The sequence below is a fragment of the Neofelis nebulosa genome, chromosome X, assembly GCF_028018385.1.
Source record: "Neofelis nebulosa isolate mNeoNeb1 chromosome X, mNeoNeb1.pri, whole genome shotgun sequence".
Taxonomy (NCBI): domain Eukaryota; kingdom Metazoa; phylum Chordata; class Mammalia; order Carnivora; family Felidae; genus Neofelis; species Neofelis nebulosa.
The window spans coordinates 42,983,027-42,998,356 of record NC_080800.1 but is presented as its reverse complement, the minus strand read 5'-3'; the positions used below and the strand labels follow the sequence as shown (position 1 = coordinate 42,998,356).

The window sequence follows — 15,330 nt, the reverse complement described above, 5'->3', positions numbered from 1 at the left end:
GGCTGTCGCCCGGGGCGACTCTCTCGGGAGGCGCGTGCCCCGGCTCAGTAGCGTTAGGGCTGGCGCGCGCGTCGAATCCGAACGTTGCGCTGTTTGAGGGCCCTTCTGGGCCACCAGCTTCTCTGCCTTCCACCCTGGCGCCCCCAAGTCCTGGCTCACCAGCCTCACTGCCCCGGGCGTCCACGCCCTGCGGGCTCAGCGGGCTCAATCTGCGCAGCACCTCCTCCATGTTGACTAAGCCTCTGCAAGGGCTCCCCGTGGCCCCGGTGACCCCCACGCCGCCGCCAGGTGAGCGAGGCTCCCCTACCGCGACTAGGCCGGGCGGGCTGAAGTGATTGAGGGCGGCGCGGGAGGAGGGGAGGAGAGGGTCGCAGCCGGGCTCAGCACGCAGCCATCCTGACTTCCTCGCCCCCGCCTGCGTAGGAGGCAAGGATCGGGAAGCGTTCGAGGCCGAGTACCGACTTGGCCCTCTCCTTGGTAAGGGGGGCTTTGGTACCGTCTTCGCAGGACATCGCGTCACAGACCGACTCCAGGTATCCACCACGAGGGTCCTGGGTGGGTCAGGGGTGTGCGTGTGCGCGTGTGTGTGCGCGGCGGGGGAGGGAGTCCCGGGGCCCCGGAGTCCCGGGGCTGGGATGCTGACTGACCAGGGGATGAGCCAACAATGTGTGCGTGGTAGGGTCATGAGGACCAGGATCCAGGTTGGTGGGGGTGCCCGAGCGCGCGCACGTGCGCGCGCTTGTTTGTGTGTGTGGCGATCCAGGTGGGTATGTGGGGGGGAAAGGGGTTTCAGGGCAGAGATTCTGGGGGTCCAGGGGGGTGAGACTGAAGACTGGGAGGTCGTGAGGATTCCAGATCCTGGGATCCAGGGGATATGTATCTGTGTGGGAAGGTGGAGATTCAGAGCTGAGATTTGGGGGATTTTGAGGGCAGATGTCCAGCGTGGAGTCCTGAGCACCAGGACCCCGGTAGAGAGTTGGGGTGTCCTGGAGCTGGATGGAAAGATCGAGGGCTTGGGGTATTAGGAAATTAAGAGCTGAGGAGCTGGAGCGAGGGGCCTGAAGCCTGAGAAGGGAGAACCCAGGGCTAAGGATGATGGGAGAGGTGAACTTGGTTCTGGGCACTTGGAGAGCAGGGGAGAAGCTCCAGCTCATTTTGGGTTGTGGCGTGGCGAGGTTGGGACCAGAAAGACTGGGGTGAGGGTCAAGACTAGGAGGGACCTGGGGGTCATCTGCTGGTCCCCTCACCTCAGCCCCCTTCTCCAGGTGGCCATCAAAGTGATCCCCCGGAATCGTGTGTTGGGCTGGTCCCCCTTGGTGAGTATCTTTGGAGTCCTGCCTGACCTGGCGACGCCATCTCTGACGATGGGCCCTGGCGAGGGACTCACCCCCTTGCCTTTCTAGGGCTTGTATGATTCCCTGGGCCCTGTAATGGTGAGGAGAACACTCTTACCAGCCCGTGTTTACTCCCCTGTGGTGACATCCACACCTCCAAACAGTTCTCACCCCAGCTACCCCCATGGCCTTGGATTCTCCCCTCCAAACCGTCTTTCTCCTCCCTCCGAACATTGCCTCGGGGGCTGCCCGCGGGGCATGCTGGTGGGGAAAGAGGGGCAGAGGTCACTGGTTGCCATGGTGACGGTGGCTGCTTCACTCCGGCCGTTAGAACGCTAACGGACAACTGGGCGGGTCTGGGCTAGTTGTAGGGGTGCGAGCGCCCCCTGGCGGACTCTAGGGGAGAGTGCGCCCGCGCAGGTTGTGGGACCCGGAGGGAGAAGGTGCGCCTGCGCAGTAGCGGAATTTTCACCACCGTGAGAAAACCTGTCTGCGGCTGTGCTAGTCAGTGGACTGGCCGGGAGAGGGCCCCACCTCAGGCTGGGAGGCTGCTTCTGGCAGCCCTCGTGCCCGCGTTGGGCTTCTAGCGTGAGGCGCTTTTATGGCCTAGCATTTATGCCTTTTATTGAGCACTGACTGTATGTCTCAGGTTTTGCTTCATCATCAAAGCTTACTGTGTTCCAAGTCCCACTGAGTACTTGCAACACAGTTCTATAGATGTTTGGTGTCAGTGACAAAACATCACATGATGTTGAGTTCTTTGTTCCTTTGTACTTAATCAGCTTCGGCTATTTAACAAATGTATATTGAGCACCTACTATGTGCCAGGCACAGTTTTAGGCATTTGGCAAAATATTACATTTATTGAGAGCTAATTTTGTGCTAGGTCCTTTCTACTAATTGCTTTTACCTGTTTAACAAACATGTATTAAGCCCTGCCCTGTTACCAGACCTTGTTCTAGTGCTTGAGCTATGTCAGTGAACAAAACATTACAACTATTACACAATAATAGTATTTATTGAGTGCTAACTCTGTGTTAGATTCTATGCTATAGAGTACTTTCAGCTATTTAACAGCTATTTATTGAGCATATACTATATGTAAGGTACTGTTGTAATCTTTTCTGAGATGCCAGTGAACAAAAGATACACTATTACATAGTAGTGTTCATCAATTGCTCCTCTGCAGAAGGCTTTTTTTTTTAAGAACCACTTTCATTTATTCAAATAGTTACTGAGTCAGATGTTCATAGGATTTTGGCTCAAACCACCTTTGCAGTGGCCCTTAAGGCTAGGGAACTAAGGCTCAGGGAGGGAAGTGGGTTGCTGAAGACCACAAAGTCAGGAGGCTGAGGGGCTATGAATTAAGTTCAGGCAAGAAGTCCGCCTCACAGCTGCTGCCCTGACGTCTGTGTTCTCTCTTTTCTCCTCTTCTCCTCATAGTCAGACTCAGTCACATGCCCACTGGAAGTGGCACTGCTATGGAAGGTGGGTGCAGGTGGTGGGCACCCTGGTGTGATCCGCCTGCTTGACTGGTTTGAAACACCAGAAGGCTTCATGCTGGTCCTTGAGCGACCTTTGCCTGCCCAGGATCTCTTTGACTACATCACAGAGCAGGGCCCATTAGGTGAAGGCCGAAGCCGCTGCCTCTTTGCCCAGGTAGTGGCAGCTGTTCGGCATTGCCATGCTCGTGGAGTTGTCCATCGTGACATCAAGGATGAGAACATCTTGATGGACCTTCGCCGGGGCTGTGCCAAACTCATTGATTTTGGTTCCGGTGCCCTACTTCATGATGAACCCTATACTGATTTTGATGGTAAGTCTTCCCTAAATCTCAGTGGGGGGATTTTTTACCTTTTATCTTTGTGGTCTCTTGATCATTGGCCTCTAGTGCAGGGGTGTCCTGTAATCCTTGATGTGTATTGCACCTTTATAAGGTTCTTGATCTTTAATACTGGGAATGCTCAAGCCTTGTCCTCTGACAAAGTCCATCTTCTGACAATGCCTAGACCTTGTTCAGGGTTCTTATTCTGGTAAGGGGATTGTGTTATCCTGAATATTCCTTTTCTATCTGGTAAAGGGATCCTACTGTTACTTTTAAGTGCTTTTGTTCTGTTGAGGGCACTCTGCTATTACCTTTTTCTAATGATGAGACTCTGCTGTTATTTTTAAAGAGCTCCTATTCTGGTGAGGGAACCCTGCTCGTGTACTGAGTTCTCTTAATTCTGGTGAGGGGACCACACTTCCTGGGGAGGGTGAGGTGGGAGAAGGGCATTATCAGAGAGTGGTCTAATCTCTGGCTTGTGTGCAGGAACAAGGGTGTACAGCCCCCCAGAGTGGATCTCTCGTCACCAGTACCACGCGCTCCCAGCCACTGTCTGGTCACTGGGCATCCTCCTCTATGACATGGTGTGTGGGGACATTCCCTTTGAGAGGGACCAGGAGATTCTGGAGGCTGAGCTCCACTTCCCTGCCCATGTCTCCCCAGGTGAGGCCTTCACTGGTCCCATCCCAGTGGACTGCATCCTTCCCAGGGACTAGTGCCCCGAACTGACTGCTAATCTTCTGTGTACTTCTGATCTGCAGACTGCTGTGCCCTAATCCGCCGGTGCCTGGCCCCCAAACCCTCTGCCCGACCCTCACTGGAGGAGATACTGCTGGACCCCTGGATGCAGACACCAGCTGAGGATGCATCCCTCAATGCCCCCACGGGGGGTCCCACCTCTTTGGCCTGGTCCCTGCTGCCCTAGTCCTGGCCAGGCCCCCACTAGTTTAAATACCCGTCCCATGGCATGCCACAGGGATAGATGGACATCTGTTGACCTGGTTATACAGGTCAGTAAAAATCCAGTGTTACTAGGGTCAGAGATTGGGGATCAGGGATCAGGAGACATAAGACAAGTCTGCCCAGTCCCCATCCCAATCCTGCTAAGGAGCCTTCCTCCCAGAACTTACATCTCTTATTCTGGACGGGGGGACTTCCATATTTCTCATTTTGCTAAGGGTGTTTATTTGGTTTGAAGTTACTTCCATTCTGAGCCCCAGGACTCTTATTCTGATAAGTTGTAACCCCTACACTGGCACCTCCTGCTACCACCGAACACACTTAGTTTAAATGCTCTCACTTGGGCAAGGGTGCTTTCCCTCCAATGCCCCAGCAGCTCTTATTTTAGCAAAGGGACCCTTTCCTCTAGCCCAGGGTCTATATTCAGTCAAGCTGCTTGCCTACCTCAGCCCAGGGTTATTTATTCTGGGGGAGGTAATGCCCTATTGTTATTCCAGGACTTTTTTTTAATTTTTTTATTATTATTTTATTTTATTATTATTTTTTTTGGTGAGGGGACCCTACTCTGTTATCCCAAGTGCTCTTATTCTGGTGAGGAGAACCCTTCTTCCATGATTTGGGGAAGGAATGGAAGATGGACACCACCAGAGTCCGCTAGGATGGGGTGGATGGTTTTTTGGGGGATGGGGTGGGGGAAATAAGTCTTGTTTGTTCTCCTGGGCCCCCCCCCCTCCATCTTTTTCGGATTCTTGCTGCCTCCTTCTGAGCCAGGATTGTCCAGTTGCTGAAATGTAAATACTTATGTATTGGTGGGAGGGGAACTCCAACTGTGTCCTCCTCTTCCTTCTCCCCCTGCCTGGATTATTTAAAAAGCCATGTGTGGAAACCCACTATTTAATAAATGTTATAGAATCAGAAGCGACTGGCCATTGTAGATGCAGCAAGGAAACCCACTACTTAATAAATGTTATAGAATCAGAAGCGACTGGCCATTTGTAGATACAGTGAGGCAATTATGGAGCATCTGTATGCTGAGCCAAGAAGGAGGTGGGCTGGAGCTCTCCTCAGCTCTTGGGGATTCTTAGCCTTGTGGTACCATCCTAAAGCTCCTTTAGGGTTCATTTAAGCAGGACCACAAAGAAAAACTTGATTTCCCCCTCTTCAGCTCTTATGTAGCTCCCAGGATGTGCAGAAGGGCTCCATTAGAGATACCATAGACACTGAAGATGTTTGGGACACTTCCCTAATCAAAAATGGGCTTGCTCAGGCAGAGAAAACTGCTTTCCTCACCCCCAGGGGAGGAAATAAAATCCACAAGAGAAAATGCCTTTCAGGGCACTGATGAGGGAGGGGCCAGGGTTGGGCACAGACAAAAACCTTCCCAGCCTTTCCTTGTTTCCTTGTAACATTCAGGGTGTAAGTCACATGTTTTGCCCCTATGATCTCATGTCTCCCTTGCAGTCTTAACTTGTTCATCCCTCTCATCTCTCATCCCTCACTTCTATTTTTTTTTTTAGTTTTTTTAAATTGTTTATTTTTGAGAGAGACAGAGCGTGCAAACGGGTAGAGTTCAGAGAGAGGGAGACACAGAATCTGAAGCAGGCTCCAGGCTGTCAACACAGAGCCAGTTGCGGGGCACAAATTCATGAACCTGGAGATCGTGACCTGAGCCAAAGCCCAACGCTTAACTGACTGAGGCACCCAGGCGCCCCTTAGTCCTCACTTTTTGACATACCTGCCCTGTTCTGTCTTGGTTTCACTTGTCCTGACCTCAGCTGAACCCTCTCTTGCCCCCCCCCCCTTTTTTTCCCTTTTTTTTTTTTCAACGTTTTTTATTTATTTTTGGGACAGAGAGAGACAGAGCATGAATGGGGGAGGGGCAGAGAGAGAGGGAGACACAGAATCGGAAACAGGCTCCAAGCCATCAGCCCAGAGCCTGACGCGGGGCTCAAACTCACGGACCGCGAGATCGTGACCTGGCTGAAGTCGGACGCTTAACCCACTGCGCCACCCAGGCGCCCCTTCTTTTTTGAGAGAGAGAGGGAGACACAGAATCTGAAGCAGGCTCTAGGCTCCCCAGCTGACGCGGGGACCCGAACTCAGGAGCCAGGAGATCATGACCTGAGCCGAAGTGGGACGCTTGGTTTAACTGACTGAGCCACCCAGGTGCGCCCCCTCCCCCTCTTTCAAAAGCTAACCTGAACGCCGCCTCACCTGCTGGCTTACGGGTCTCCTTCGCACCCTCAATAGGGACTCATTTATCCTCCAGTCTCAATTCTCCTATGCCCTGGCACTTGTGTGGCCTCAACCGCTCTGCTTTCAAATGCTTGATGAAACTTGACGCACACCCGCCCCGCCCCCTCAGTCTCATTTTCCTCCCAGATGCCCGCGGGCTCTCCAGGAGGCGGGACCTCGCTGGAGGTGGGAGAAAGGGGAACTTCAGTCCAACCAGAAAGGACCCAGGAGTTTTGATGCGGAAAGGGAGGTATCCTCTTGTAGAAGGTGCCAATAAAGAGCCGAGATAGAAGAGGGTCAGCTGAACCAATGAGACGAGGACATAGGATGGGCGGGTGATCTGGAAAGCAGGATCAATGAAGATGAGGGCGGGTCTGGTAACGGGAATAAGCCAATGAGGCTCTGTAGAGACATCAAGAGGCTGAGCCGGCCGCCTGTCGGGTCTCCCCTTCCCGACAAAATCTGGAAATCCCAAGGCCGCGGTCTTAGATTCACTGTTCGGGAGCGGACGAGGAAAGCCCCGGCTCCGGCCAGCCCCTCGCTGGTCCCAGCTCCACCCAAGAGGCCCGGAAGCGGAAGTGAGGGACACGGAAGTGGCCTGCTGTTGCCGAGGGGACGGACCAGGCAGATGCCAACATGGCAGCGGTTGGGTCTGGCGGTTCCACCGCGGCGGCAGGACCTGGGGCGGTCTCCGCGGGGGCGTTGGAGCCTGGGACAGCGAGTGCGGGTGAGACAGGTTGTGACCGAGCAGGGGCGGCGGGGCGAGAGTCGAGATCGCTGGGGGGTCAGGAAGGTTCCTCACTGAAGCTAGAGGGAGCATCCCATATGGACCGACCTATGTGTGTTGGGGGGGTGGGGGGTGGAGGACGGAACGGACTGTCGTGAGTGTGTTGGAAGGCGGGGAAGAGACCATTCTGAAGGTGATGGAGGGTTCCTTCCGCATATGGAGAGCAGAGATCATTCTGAGTCTGGGGGGTTATTCCCTTTGGTGGAGGCTAAGATCATTAAGACCATTCTGAGTGTGTGTGTGGGGGGGGGTCCGTCCTTATAGAAGGGAGAGAGCATTCTGAGGGTGGGGAAGTTCTTCCTTATAGAAGAGAAAAGCTATTCTGAGAGTGGTGGTTTCTTCCTTATAAAGGGATAGGGGCTATTGTGAGTTAGGGTGGGGCGGGTCCTTCCTTACACAACTTAAGAGGGTCCATTTTGAGGATTGGTATGTCTTTCATAAGAAGGGGAGAGGACCATTGGGGGGGGCCCTTCCTAGTGGAGGTAGAGTTCATTGCAGGTTGGAGTGGGAGGGTCCTTCCTTATATGGCAGAGAAAAGACTTTCTAAGGGTGCAGGGCCCTTCTTTATAGCGGAGAGAGTTCATTATGAGTGTGAGTAGAACAGGAATGATTCCTTGGCTGGAGGTAGGGGTGGTGCGGTGGTTGGAGGATGACTGGACCATGTGGAGTATAGAAAAATATTTCCTTATGTCTAGAGGGAACCAGACCATTCTTGGTGCAATAACCATTTATTATATGGGGTTCAATCCTAGGGACTGTGGAGGAATTATTTCTTATGTTTATGAAACCATTCTGGGTCAGGTGGACTCTGGTGGTCATACAAGGTAGGAGTTGGAGAGACCATTCATAGTTGAAGGGGATGAAATGATATTTTAGATGGGAGAAAGACTGTTACTAGGGGGTGGACATGCCTTATACAGTGGTCCCTGTATTGAGGTATCATTCTTTACATAGGACAGCCTCTCATTAAATAGAAGCATCATTTCATATAAGTCTTCGATTTGCTCATTCATAGAATGGAATCCTTGTAGCTCATTCAGAGATCAGAGCAATATAGAGGTCTGTTGAGGTAATGCATATAAAATCCTTTAGCCCAGTGATAGGCAGATGGTCAGCACTCAAATGTTGAGAATGTAGTTGGTATTCTGTCTGGGTGTGAGTTGCTTCTCACACAGAAGAGGGGGAGAGGGGGCCAAAGTGTGTCCAGAACCTGCCCTAGCCATTTCCTGATACCTCACCAAGGATTCCAAGTATGGGCTGGACAGGGTGAGGCCCATTTCTCCCTTTGTGGCCCTTCCTGCCTGTTGAGGCAGTAGAAGTAGATGGGAGTCATACCCTCATTGGGTTAGGAGAAGGAGGCAGAGGGAGGAAGTAGCAAGTGGCTAGGAAGATCCTGGTTGAGAAAGGAGTGAGGGGGAAGGTGGTGGTGTGGCTGTGCCCCAGCAGCTTCTGATCCCTTCTTCCCCCTTGCTCATTCCATTCCCCACAGCTCACCGGCGCCTCAAATACATATCCCTAGCTGTGCTGGTGGTCCAGAATGCCTCCCTCATCCTCAGCATCCGTTATGCCCGCACACTGCCTGGGGACCGCTTCTTTGCCACCACTGCTGTGGTCATGGCCGAAGTGCTCAAAGGTCTCACCTGCCTGCTGCTGCTCTTCGCACAGAAGAGGGGTATGAACCAGAAAGGGGGTCCTGCACTGGAGTTGGCGGGTGGGACTGTGTGGGTGTGTACCCATCCCCACATGGAGGGTTTGCTGGGGGAGTATCACTGTGTCCGTGAAATTGCCTGGAGAATATGTATGTGTAGCTAAGCTGCCTTGTCCCTCCAGGTATGAGTAGCTGCACCCACACTTTTATATCCCTAATCCCCTGGGAGCTGGCCTGTGTGGACTGTAGGAGTGAGACCATCTGTGCCCATAAGGTATCAGGTGACCATTACATAGTGATTCAGTTATTTCCCTTTAACTTTGCGTTATGGATAATGTTAAACATACATAAAATCGGAGGTAATAATAAAATGTCCATGTACCCATCACCCAGATTCATCAGTTTTCAACCCATGACCACTCTACCATTAAACAGCATCAGTGATTACCCACTCACTGCCAGTCTACATGTCTGCTCACGTACCCACCCCCTGCCTTATTATACTACAGTATGTCCCACATGAACTAAGTATTATTTTGCAGTAAATCCCCCCTTACAGTCCTGAATAAATATTTTTGTACATTAAAAAAATTACTGCGATATCTAAAAATCATACACCAGAAAATTAATAATTTTTAAAGTTAATAAAATAATCACATATCCAGTCAAGTGTTCACATTTATAATGGTTTCTCAAATATCCTAACAGGTCTTAAGAATTTGTCTCAGTCAGGTTTATATATGGTCAGTGTCTTGTAGTTGGTTGATGGCTTCTAGGTCTGTCAACCTCAGGGCTCCCCTCCAGCTCTTTTTGATCTGCAGTTAATTTGCTGAAGAGAGTAGGTTGTATGTCTTGTAGATTTTGGGTGGCCTGGATTTTGCTGGCTGCCTCCCTGTGGTATCATTTAACATGTTCTTTTATCCTCTGTATTTCCTGTAAGGTGGATTTATCTACTAATTTAAAGCCCTCCTTTAAAACATTACCAATCATTTCTCTGTAAAGGCCTTGCGTGTGTAAAGGATATAGATGTACGATCTAGCTCTGCCCTCAGTATATTTTTAAAATTAAGTTTATTTATTTATTTTGAGAGAGAGAAAGAGCACACGAGTGGGGGAGGGGCAGAAGGAGAAGGAGAGAGAATCCCAAGCAGGCTCTGTGCTGTCAGCACAGAGCTAAAGGCGGGACTCAGGAACCATGAGAACTTGACCTGAGCCGAAGTCAGATGCTTAACCGACTGAACCACCTAGGTGCCCCAAGTTTTTTTTTTCTTAGAAATACACTACAGTATTGAAAATGCATTTTCCTTATGATTTTTTTCTCTAGCTAACTTTATTGTAAGAATACAGAATATGTATTAACATACAAAATACGTATCAATTGACTATGTTATCGATAAGGCTTCCAGTCAACAGTAGGCTATTGGAGTTAAGTTTGGGGGAAATCAAAAGTTATACGTGGATTTAAAAAAACATTTAATGTTTTTTTTTGAGAGAGAGAGAGCACAAGTGGGAGGGGCAGAGAGAAAGGGAGAATCTGAAGCAGGCCCCAGGCTCTGAGCTGTCAGCACAGAGGCAGACACAGAGCTCGAACCCAGGACCTGTGAGATCATGACCTGAGCCGAAGTTGTATGCCCAACAGACAGCCATCCAGGCCCCTCTATACATGGATTTTTGACTGTGTGCGAGGTTGGTGCCCCAACCTCCTGTTGGTTGCTCAAGGGGCAACTGTAATATTCTATTAGTTTCAGGTGTACAACATAGTGATTCAACAATTCTGTACATTACACGGTGTTCACTGTGGTAAGTGTAGTTACCATCTGTCACCATACAAAGTTGTTACAATATTATTGACTACATTCCTTATGCTGTACTTTTCATCCCGTGACTTATTTATTTTATAGCTGGGAGTTTGTACCTCTTAATCCCCTTCACCTATTCCGCCCATCCTCCCCACTCCCCACCATTTCCCTGACAACCACCAGTTCTCTGAGGCTTTTATTGTTGTCTGTTTTTTTTTTGTTTTTTTTTTTTACATTCCACGAATAAATGAAATCATACAGTATTTCTCTTTCTTGGTCTAACTTCTTTCCCTTAACATAATGCCCTGCCAGGCCATCTGCTCTGTTTTTGATTGACTCTGAAACAGTTCAAGTGCTCACTGCAGCAGGCCCTGCTCCAGCTGTGGAGGTGGATGTGTTAGCAATGCAGTCTGCATCTTGCCCTCATAGGGCTGGTATTTAAAAAAAAATTTTTTTAATGTTTATTTTTGAGAGAGAGACAGACTGCAAGTGGGGGAGGGGCAGAGAGAGGTGGAAACACAGAATCCAAAGCAGGCTCCAGGCTCTGAGCCGTCAGCACAGAGCCCGACGCAGGGCTCGAACCCACGAGTCATGAGAACATGACTTAACCCGAAGTTGGACCCTTCGGCTGAAGGCACCCAACTGAGCCACCCAGGCACACCTAAAATCTTTTATTTTTTTAAAGATGAACTGAAAAAAAATGGGGTGAGCTTTGCAAAGGCCTTATGACACAGGAAGGTGTTCTCATGTATTGGTGGGAGCAGATCCCAAACAGACTTTCTGCTTAATAGTCAAGCTTCCACTCTTCCCTGCGGCAAGGGCAACCACATGATTGTGTGTGGGGCTGACAGAGAGAAGTGTCTAACTGGGAGGTGGCCCCTGCCCTCAGGCAGTTCGCCAGCCAGTGAGGAGCTAGGATAAGTGTAAAAGTCGAGTCTAAAACTTCCCCTCTGGTAAACAATCTTGCTTTCATGCTCCTAAGGTTTCTGCTTCACAAGCTAGTTCATGCTGATTATTTCCTTGTACAGACATTTTACTGAGTGATTGCCCTGAATGGGACTCTGCCACGGAGGTAGGCTGTAAGCTGAGTGAATACGGTCTCTGATTCTCAGGCGCAGTGTTAAGGATGATTGTTTTGTGTCCATCAAACTGGTACCTGAGACACCCGCTAGGGACGTGGTTGTACTGTCAGGAAACTGATAACACAGACCTCATAATGGCCCTCAGGGAGTCAGAGCAGGGGGCTGGGAGACACAGGCCCAGGCCCAGGCCCAGTCCTGGCCCTCAGAGGATCTTCTTCTTTGGTGTAGTCAGTGCTAAAAGGGGCCGTGTTTCACCCCACCCAGGTAACGTGAAGCACCTGGCTCTCTTCCTCCACGAGGCTGTCCTGGTGCAGTATGTGGACACACTCAAGCTCGCAGTGCCGTCTCTCATCTACACCTTGCAGAATAACCTCCAGTATGTTGCCATCTCCAACCTGCCAGCTGCCACTTTCCAGGTGAGCCGCATGCCCAGCATGGCCTCAGAGGAACTGGCTAGGGTGGGGGATGTGTGCTGCTGGTAAGGGAGGGCTGCAGAGAGCAGGAGCCGTGTCACCTTTGAAATGGCCTTGGCTCTCCCTCAACCTCGGTTTCTTCATCTGTGAGAATTGAGAATGGGAATGCCGCCTCGCCAGGAGGCTGGGACGGCTAAAAGAAATGATACCCGGGAAGTGCCCTTGGTTGGCAATAGGTGAGCTTTCGGCCTTGGAAAATGGTTGAAGAGCCTGGATTCTGGGGCCAGGCTGCCTGGGTTCAAATGCCAGCTCTGCTACTTTCCAGCTGTGTGATCTTGGGCAAATCACTTAACCTCTCTGTGCCTTAGTTTTCTCCTCTTTCTGTTGGACGTTACGATAGTGCCCACTTCATACATGAGCATTAAGTGAATGGATTCATGCAAAGTACTTAGACCCACACTGGCACACAAAACGTTTGCTGATGTCATTGTGGCGGATTTGTTTGTTTCAGCACCTATTTGTCACGAATGCCCTCATCAAAGAGCCTGTTGCCCATTCTTTACCTACCGTGGGAAGTGGTTCACATACAACAGCTGTGTTTTATAGATCATGTCTGGGCCAAGACAGGGCAAGTGCTTTGTTCCTCGTCACACAGCCAGAAAATGGGGTTGGGATGTCGACCTGGGTGTGGCCCGGGACTTCCGCAGCTGTGGACTTTCTGGGAGGCATGTCATGCTGCATGCCAATCAGTGGCCAGTGGCTGGATATTTTTATTGTTGTCTGCCCCACCCCGTCCCTCCATTGTGCACGTGTCGGGGGTTGGGAACACCCCTTAGTGCCTTCCACCTACCGCTCGCAGGTGACGTACCAGCTGAAGATCCTGACCACGGCACTGTTCTCCGTGCTCATGCTGAACCGCAGCCTTTCCCGGCTACAGTGGGCCTCCCTGCTGCTCCTCTTCACTGGCGTCGCCATCGTCCAGGCACAGCAAGCCGGTGGTGGGGGCCCTCGGCCGCTGGATCAGAACCCTGGGGCGGGCCTAGCAGCTGTGGTGGCCTCGTGTCTGTCCTCGGGATTCGCAGGTGTCTACTTCGAGAAGATCCTCAAGGGCAGCTCAGGCTCGGTGTGGCTGCGCAACCTGCAGCTGGGCCTCTTCGGCACAGCCCTGGGCCTGGTGGGGCTCTGGTGGGCTGAGGGCACTGCTGTGGCCCGCCGTGGCTTCTTTTTCGGGTACACACCTGCTGTCTGGGGCGTGGTGCTCAACCAGGCCTTTGGCGGGCTGCTGGTGGCTGTTGTCGTCAAGTACGCCGACAACATCCTCAAGGGCTTTGCCACCTCCCTGTCCATCGTGCTGTCCACTGTTGCCTCCATCCGCCTTTTTGGCTTCCATGTGGACCCGTTGTTTGCCCTTGGCGCTGGGCTGGTCATCGGTGCCGTCTACCTCTACAGCCTTCCCCGAGGTGCAGCCAAAGCCATAGCTTCCACCTCTGCCTCCACTTCCACCTCCGGGCCCTGCACTCACCAGCAGCCTCCAGGGCAGCCGCCGCCACCGAAGCTGTCTTCCCATCGTGGAGACCTCAGCACGGAGCCCTTTCTGCCAAAGTCAGTGCTGGTGAAGTGAGGGCTGGTGGTGGTGGGGGGAGACAGGGAGGGGGACTGGGTGGAGGGTGTTGGGCATCTGCAGGACCTGAGTCGCCACTGGGCCTGGCTCTGGGGTTGGAAGAGTCTTTTCTCCCGGGTCATGGAGACTTCTGGAGGGGTGTGGAACTGGGCAGGGTATCATATGAACCCTTCCTTGTAGACTGACCTCCCACTCCCCTGGAGGGGGTTCTTAAGAGCTGCCTCCTCTGCCCCAAGTTAACCCCTTGGGGACCAGGTTGGCAGTATTGTCATTCAAGGCCTTTTTTTGTCTGCCTGCCCTTAGCCAGAGGCGTCCTGTCTTCCATGACTGGGAGAGTCCCTCCCGGCAATCCCTCCACCTTTGTAAGGACAAATTGGACAAAAATCCTACAGCTCTTTAGTGACAGATGCTGATCTGTGGGGCTCAGCTTCCCATGGCTTGAGGCCTTCTTGCCTCCCTCACAACCACAATGGATGGTGTTAGCCGCTCAGTCTTTTTTTGTGTGTGGCCTTGGGGCAGCTTTCCTGACAGGAGACCCTTGAAAAATGGGCCTGTTGTGAGCACCCCGGGGAGGAAGGGGTAGGAGCTGAGATTTTTTGTCTGGTCCAGGGGAGGGTGCAGCAGGGGGCCATCATTTTTTTAGAGGTTTGGGAATTTGTGGTGTAATTGGGTAATTAATGATCCAGGGTGTGGGAAAAGCAGGCAGGCGAGGTCACTGGGGTGATTGAATCTCACTGAACCTAAGACACTGTCAGTTGCTGGACGCAGGGTTATTTTCTGAGACGTTCTGAGAGGGAAAATTAAGCTGCCAACCACACTCTTGATACGCACTGGCTGTATGAGGCACCCTTACTTTGTAACAGGGCCAAGGGTGTCTTAAAAACAGCTGGAATGTGGAACCTGCCCCTGCACTCCTCAAAGCTTATTAACCCCTTAACTGTCTCCCAGGATGTGTGTGCACATGCGCACATGCACGCATGGGAGATGCCTGGGCTGTCTTTGCTATGTGTAAATAGGGCCATTGGATCTTTATTTTTGATTAATTTGTTCTGATTTTTTGGTTGTTTTCTAAGGAACTGTAATGAACAAATGTCAGGATACCCAATGCCAAATAAAGATGTTGTATTTATTTAGTCCACGTGTAGCTTTCTGACCCAGGGGATTCTGCGGGGGCTCTATTACTAACCCCAGGAACTACCAGCCTCACAACTGTCACCCTCGCTTGCTCAGGACACCCACCTGCCAGCCCACCCCAGCTCTCTGTGTTTTTCTTTCCTCCCCATTCCCACCACAGGTTGCTCACCAAGGTGAAGGGTTCGTAGCTGCTGGGATTGAAGACGCTGGCCTCGTTCTCCCTTCTTGCCCTGGCCCAGCCAGGACCAAACTCTGATCAGTATTAGGGGTGGGGGGAGGTAGACAATGAACCCTCCCTGGCCCCACCCCCCACCCCCACGCAAGGCTAACATGGCCAAACTCTGGTAATGAGGGCACGGAAGGAACCCACCCCTGCCTCCGGCCCCACCCCCACCCCCATCCCCCTATCCCTGCCACTCCCGCACTTTCTTAGGTGAGTTTTTACAAATAAAATGTGTTTTGCATCTTGCCAGTTTGGGTTGGGAAGCCTCAA

General features: G+C 51.7%; 2 protein-coding genes across 4 annotated transcripts; both read left to right on the top strand.

Annotated features, from left to right (window-relative positions):
- Positions 1 to 24: 24 nt before the first annotated feature.
- PIM2 (Pim-2 proto-oncogene, serine/threonine kinase) lies at positions 25 to 5,100 on the top strand. The gene is made up of 6 exons (XM_058712253.1): positions 25 to 288; positions 424 to 533; positions 1,266 to 1,316; positions 2,778 to 3,150; positions 3,646 to 3,822; positions 3,921 to 5,100. Exons 1-6 carry the CDS (start codon positions 228 to 230, stop codon positions 4,082 to 4,084), a joined length of 936 nt encoding a protein of 311 aa, XP_058568236.1. The 5' UTR covers positions 25 to 227; the 3' UTR covers positions 4,085 to 5,100.
- A 1,047-nt stretch (positions 5,101 to 6,147) lies between these two features.
- On the top strand, positions 6,148 to 15,306 carry SLC35A2 (solute carrier family 35 member A2). 3 transcript variants are annotated; one of them, XM_058712246.1, is made up of 6 exons: positions 6,148 to 6,285; positions 6,502 to 7,081; positions 8,631 to 8,813; positions 11,934 to 12,085; positions 12,942 to 13,684; positions 14,998 to 15,306. In XM_058712246.1, the coding sequence occupies exons 2-6, from the start codon at positions 6,991 to 6,993 to the stop codon at positions 15,023 to 15,025; spliced, it is 1,197 nt and encodes a 398-aa protein (XP_058568229.1). In that variant the 5' UTR covers positions 6,148 to 6,285; positions 6,502 to 6,990; the 3' UTR covers positions 15,026 to 15,306. The 3 variants fall into 3 exon arrangements, with proteins under 3 accessions (XP_058568229.1, XP_058568231.1, XP_058568230.1); XM_058712248.1 differs by lacking the exon at positions 6,502 to 7,081; XM_058712247.1 differs by lacking the exons at positions 6,148 to 6,285; positions 6,502 to 7,081 and adding an exon at positions 7,204 to 7,965.
- Positions 15,307 to 15,330: the final 24 nt, after the last annotated feature.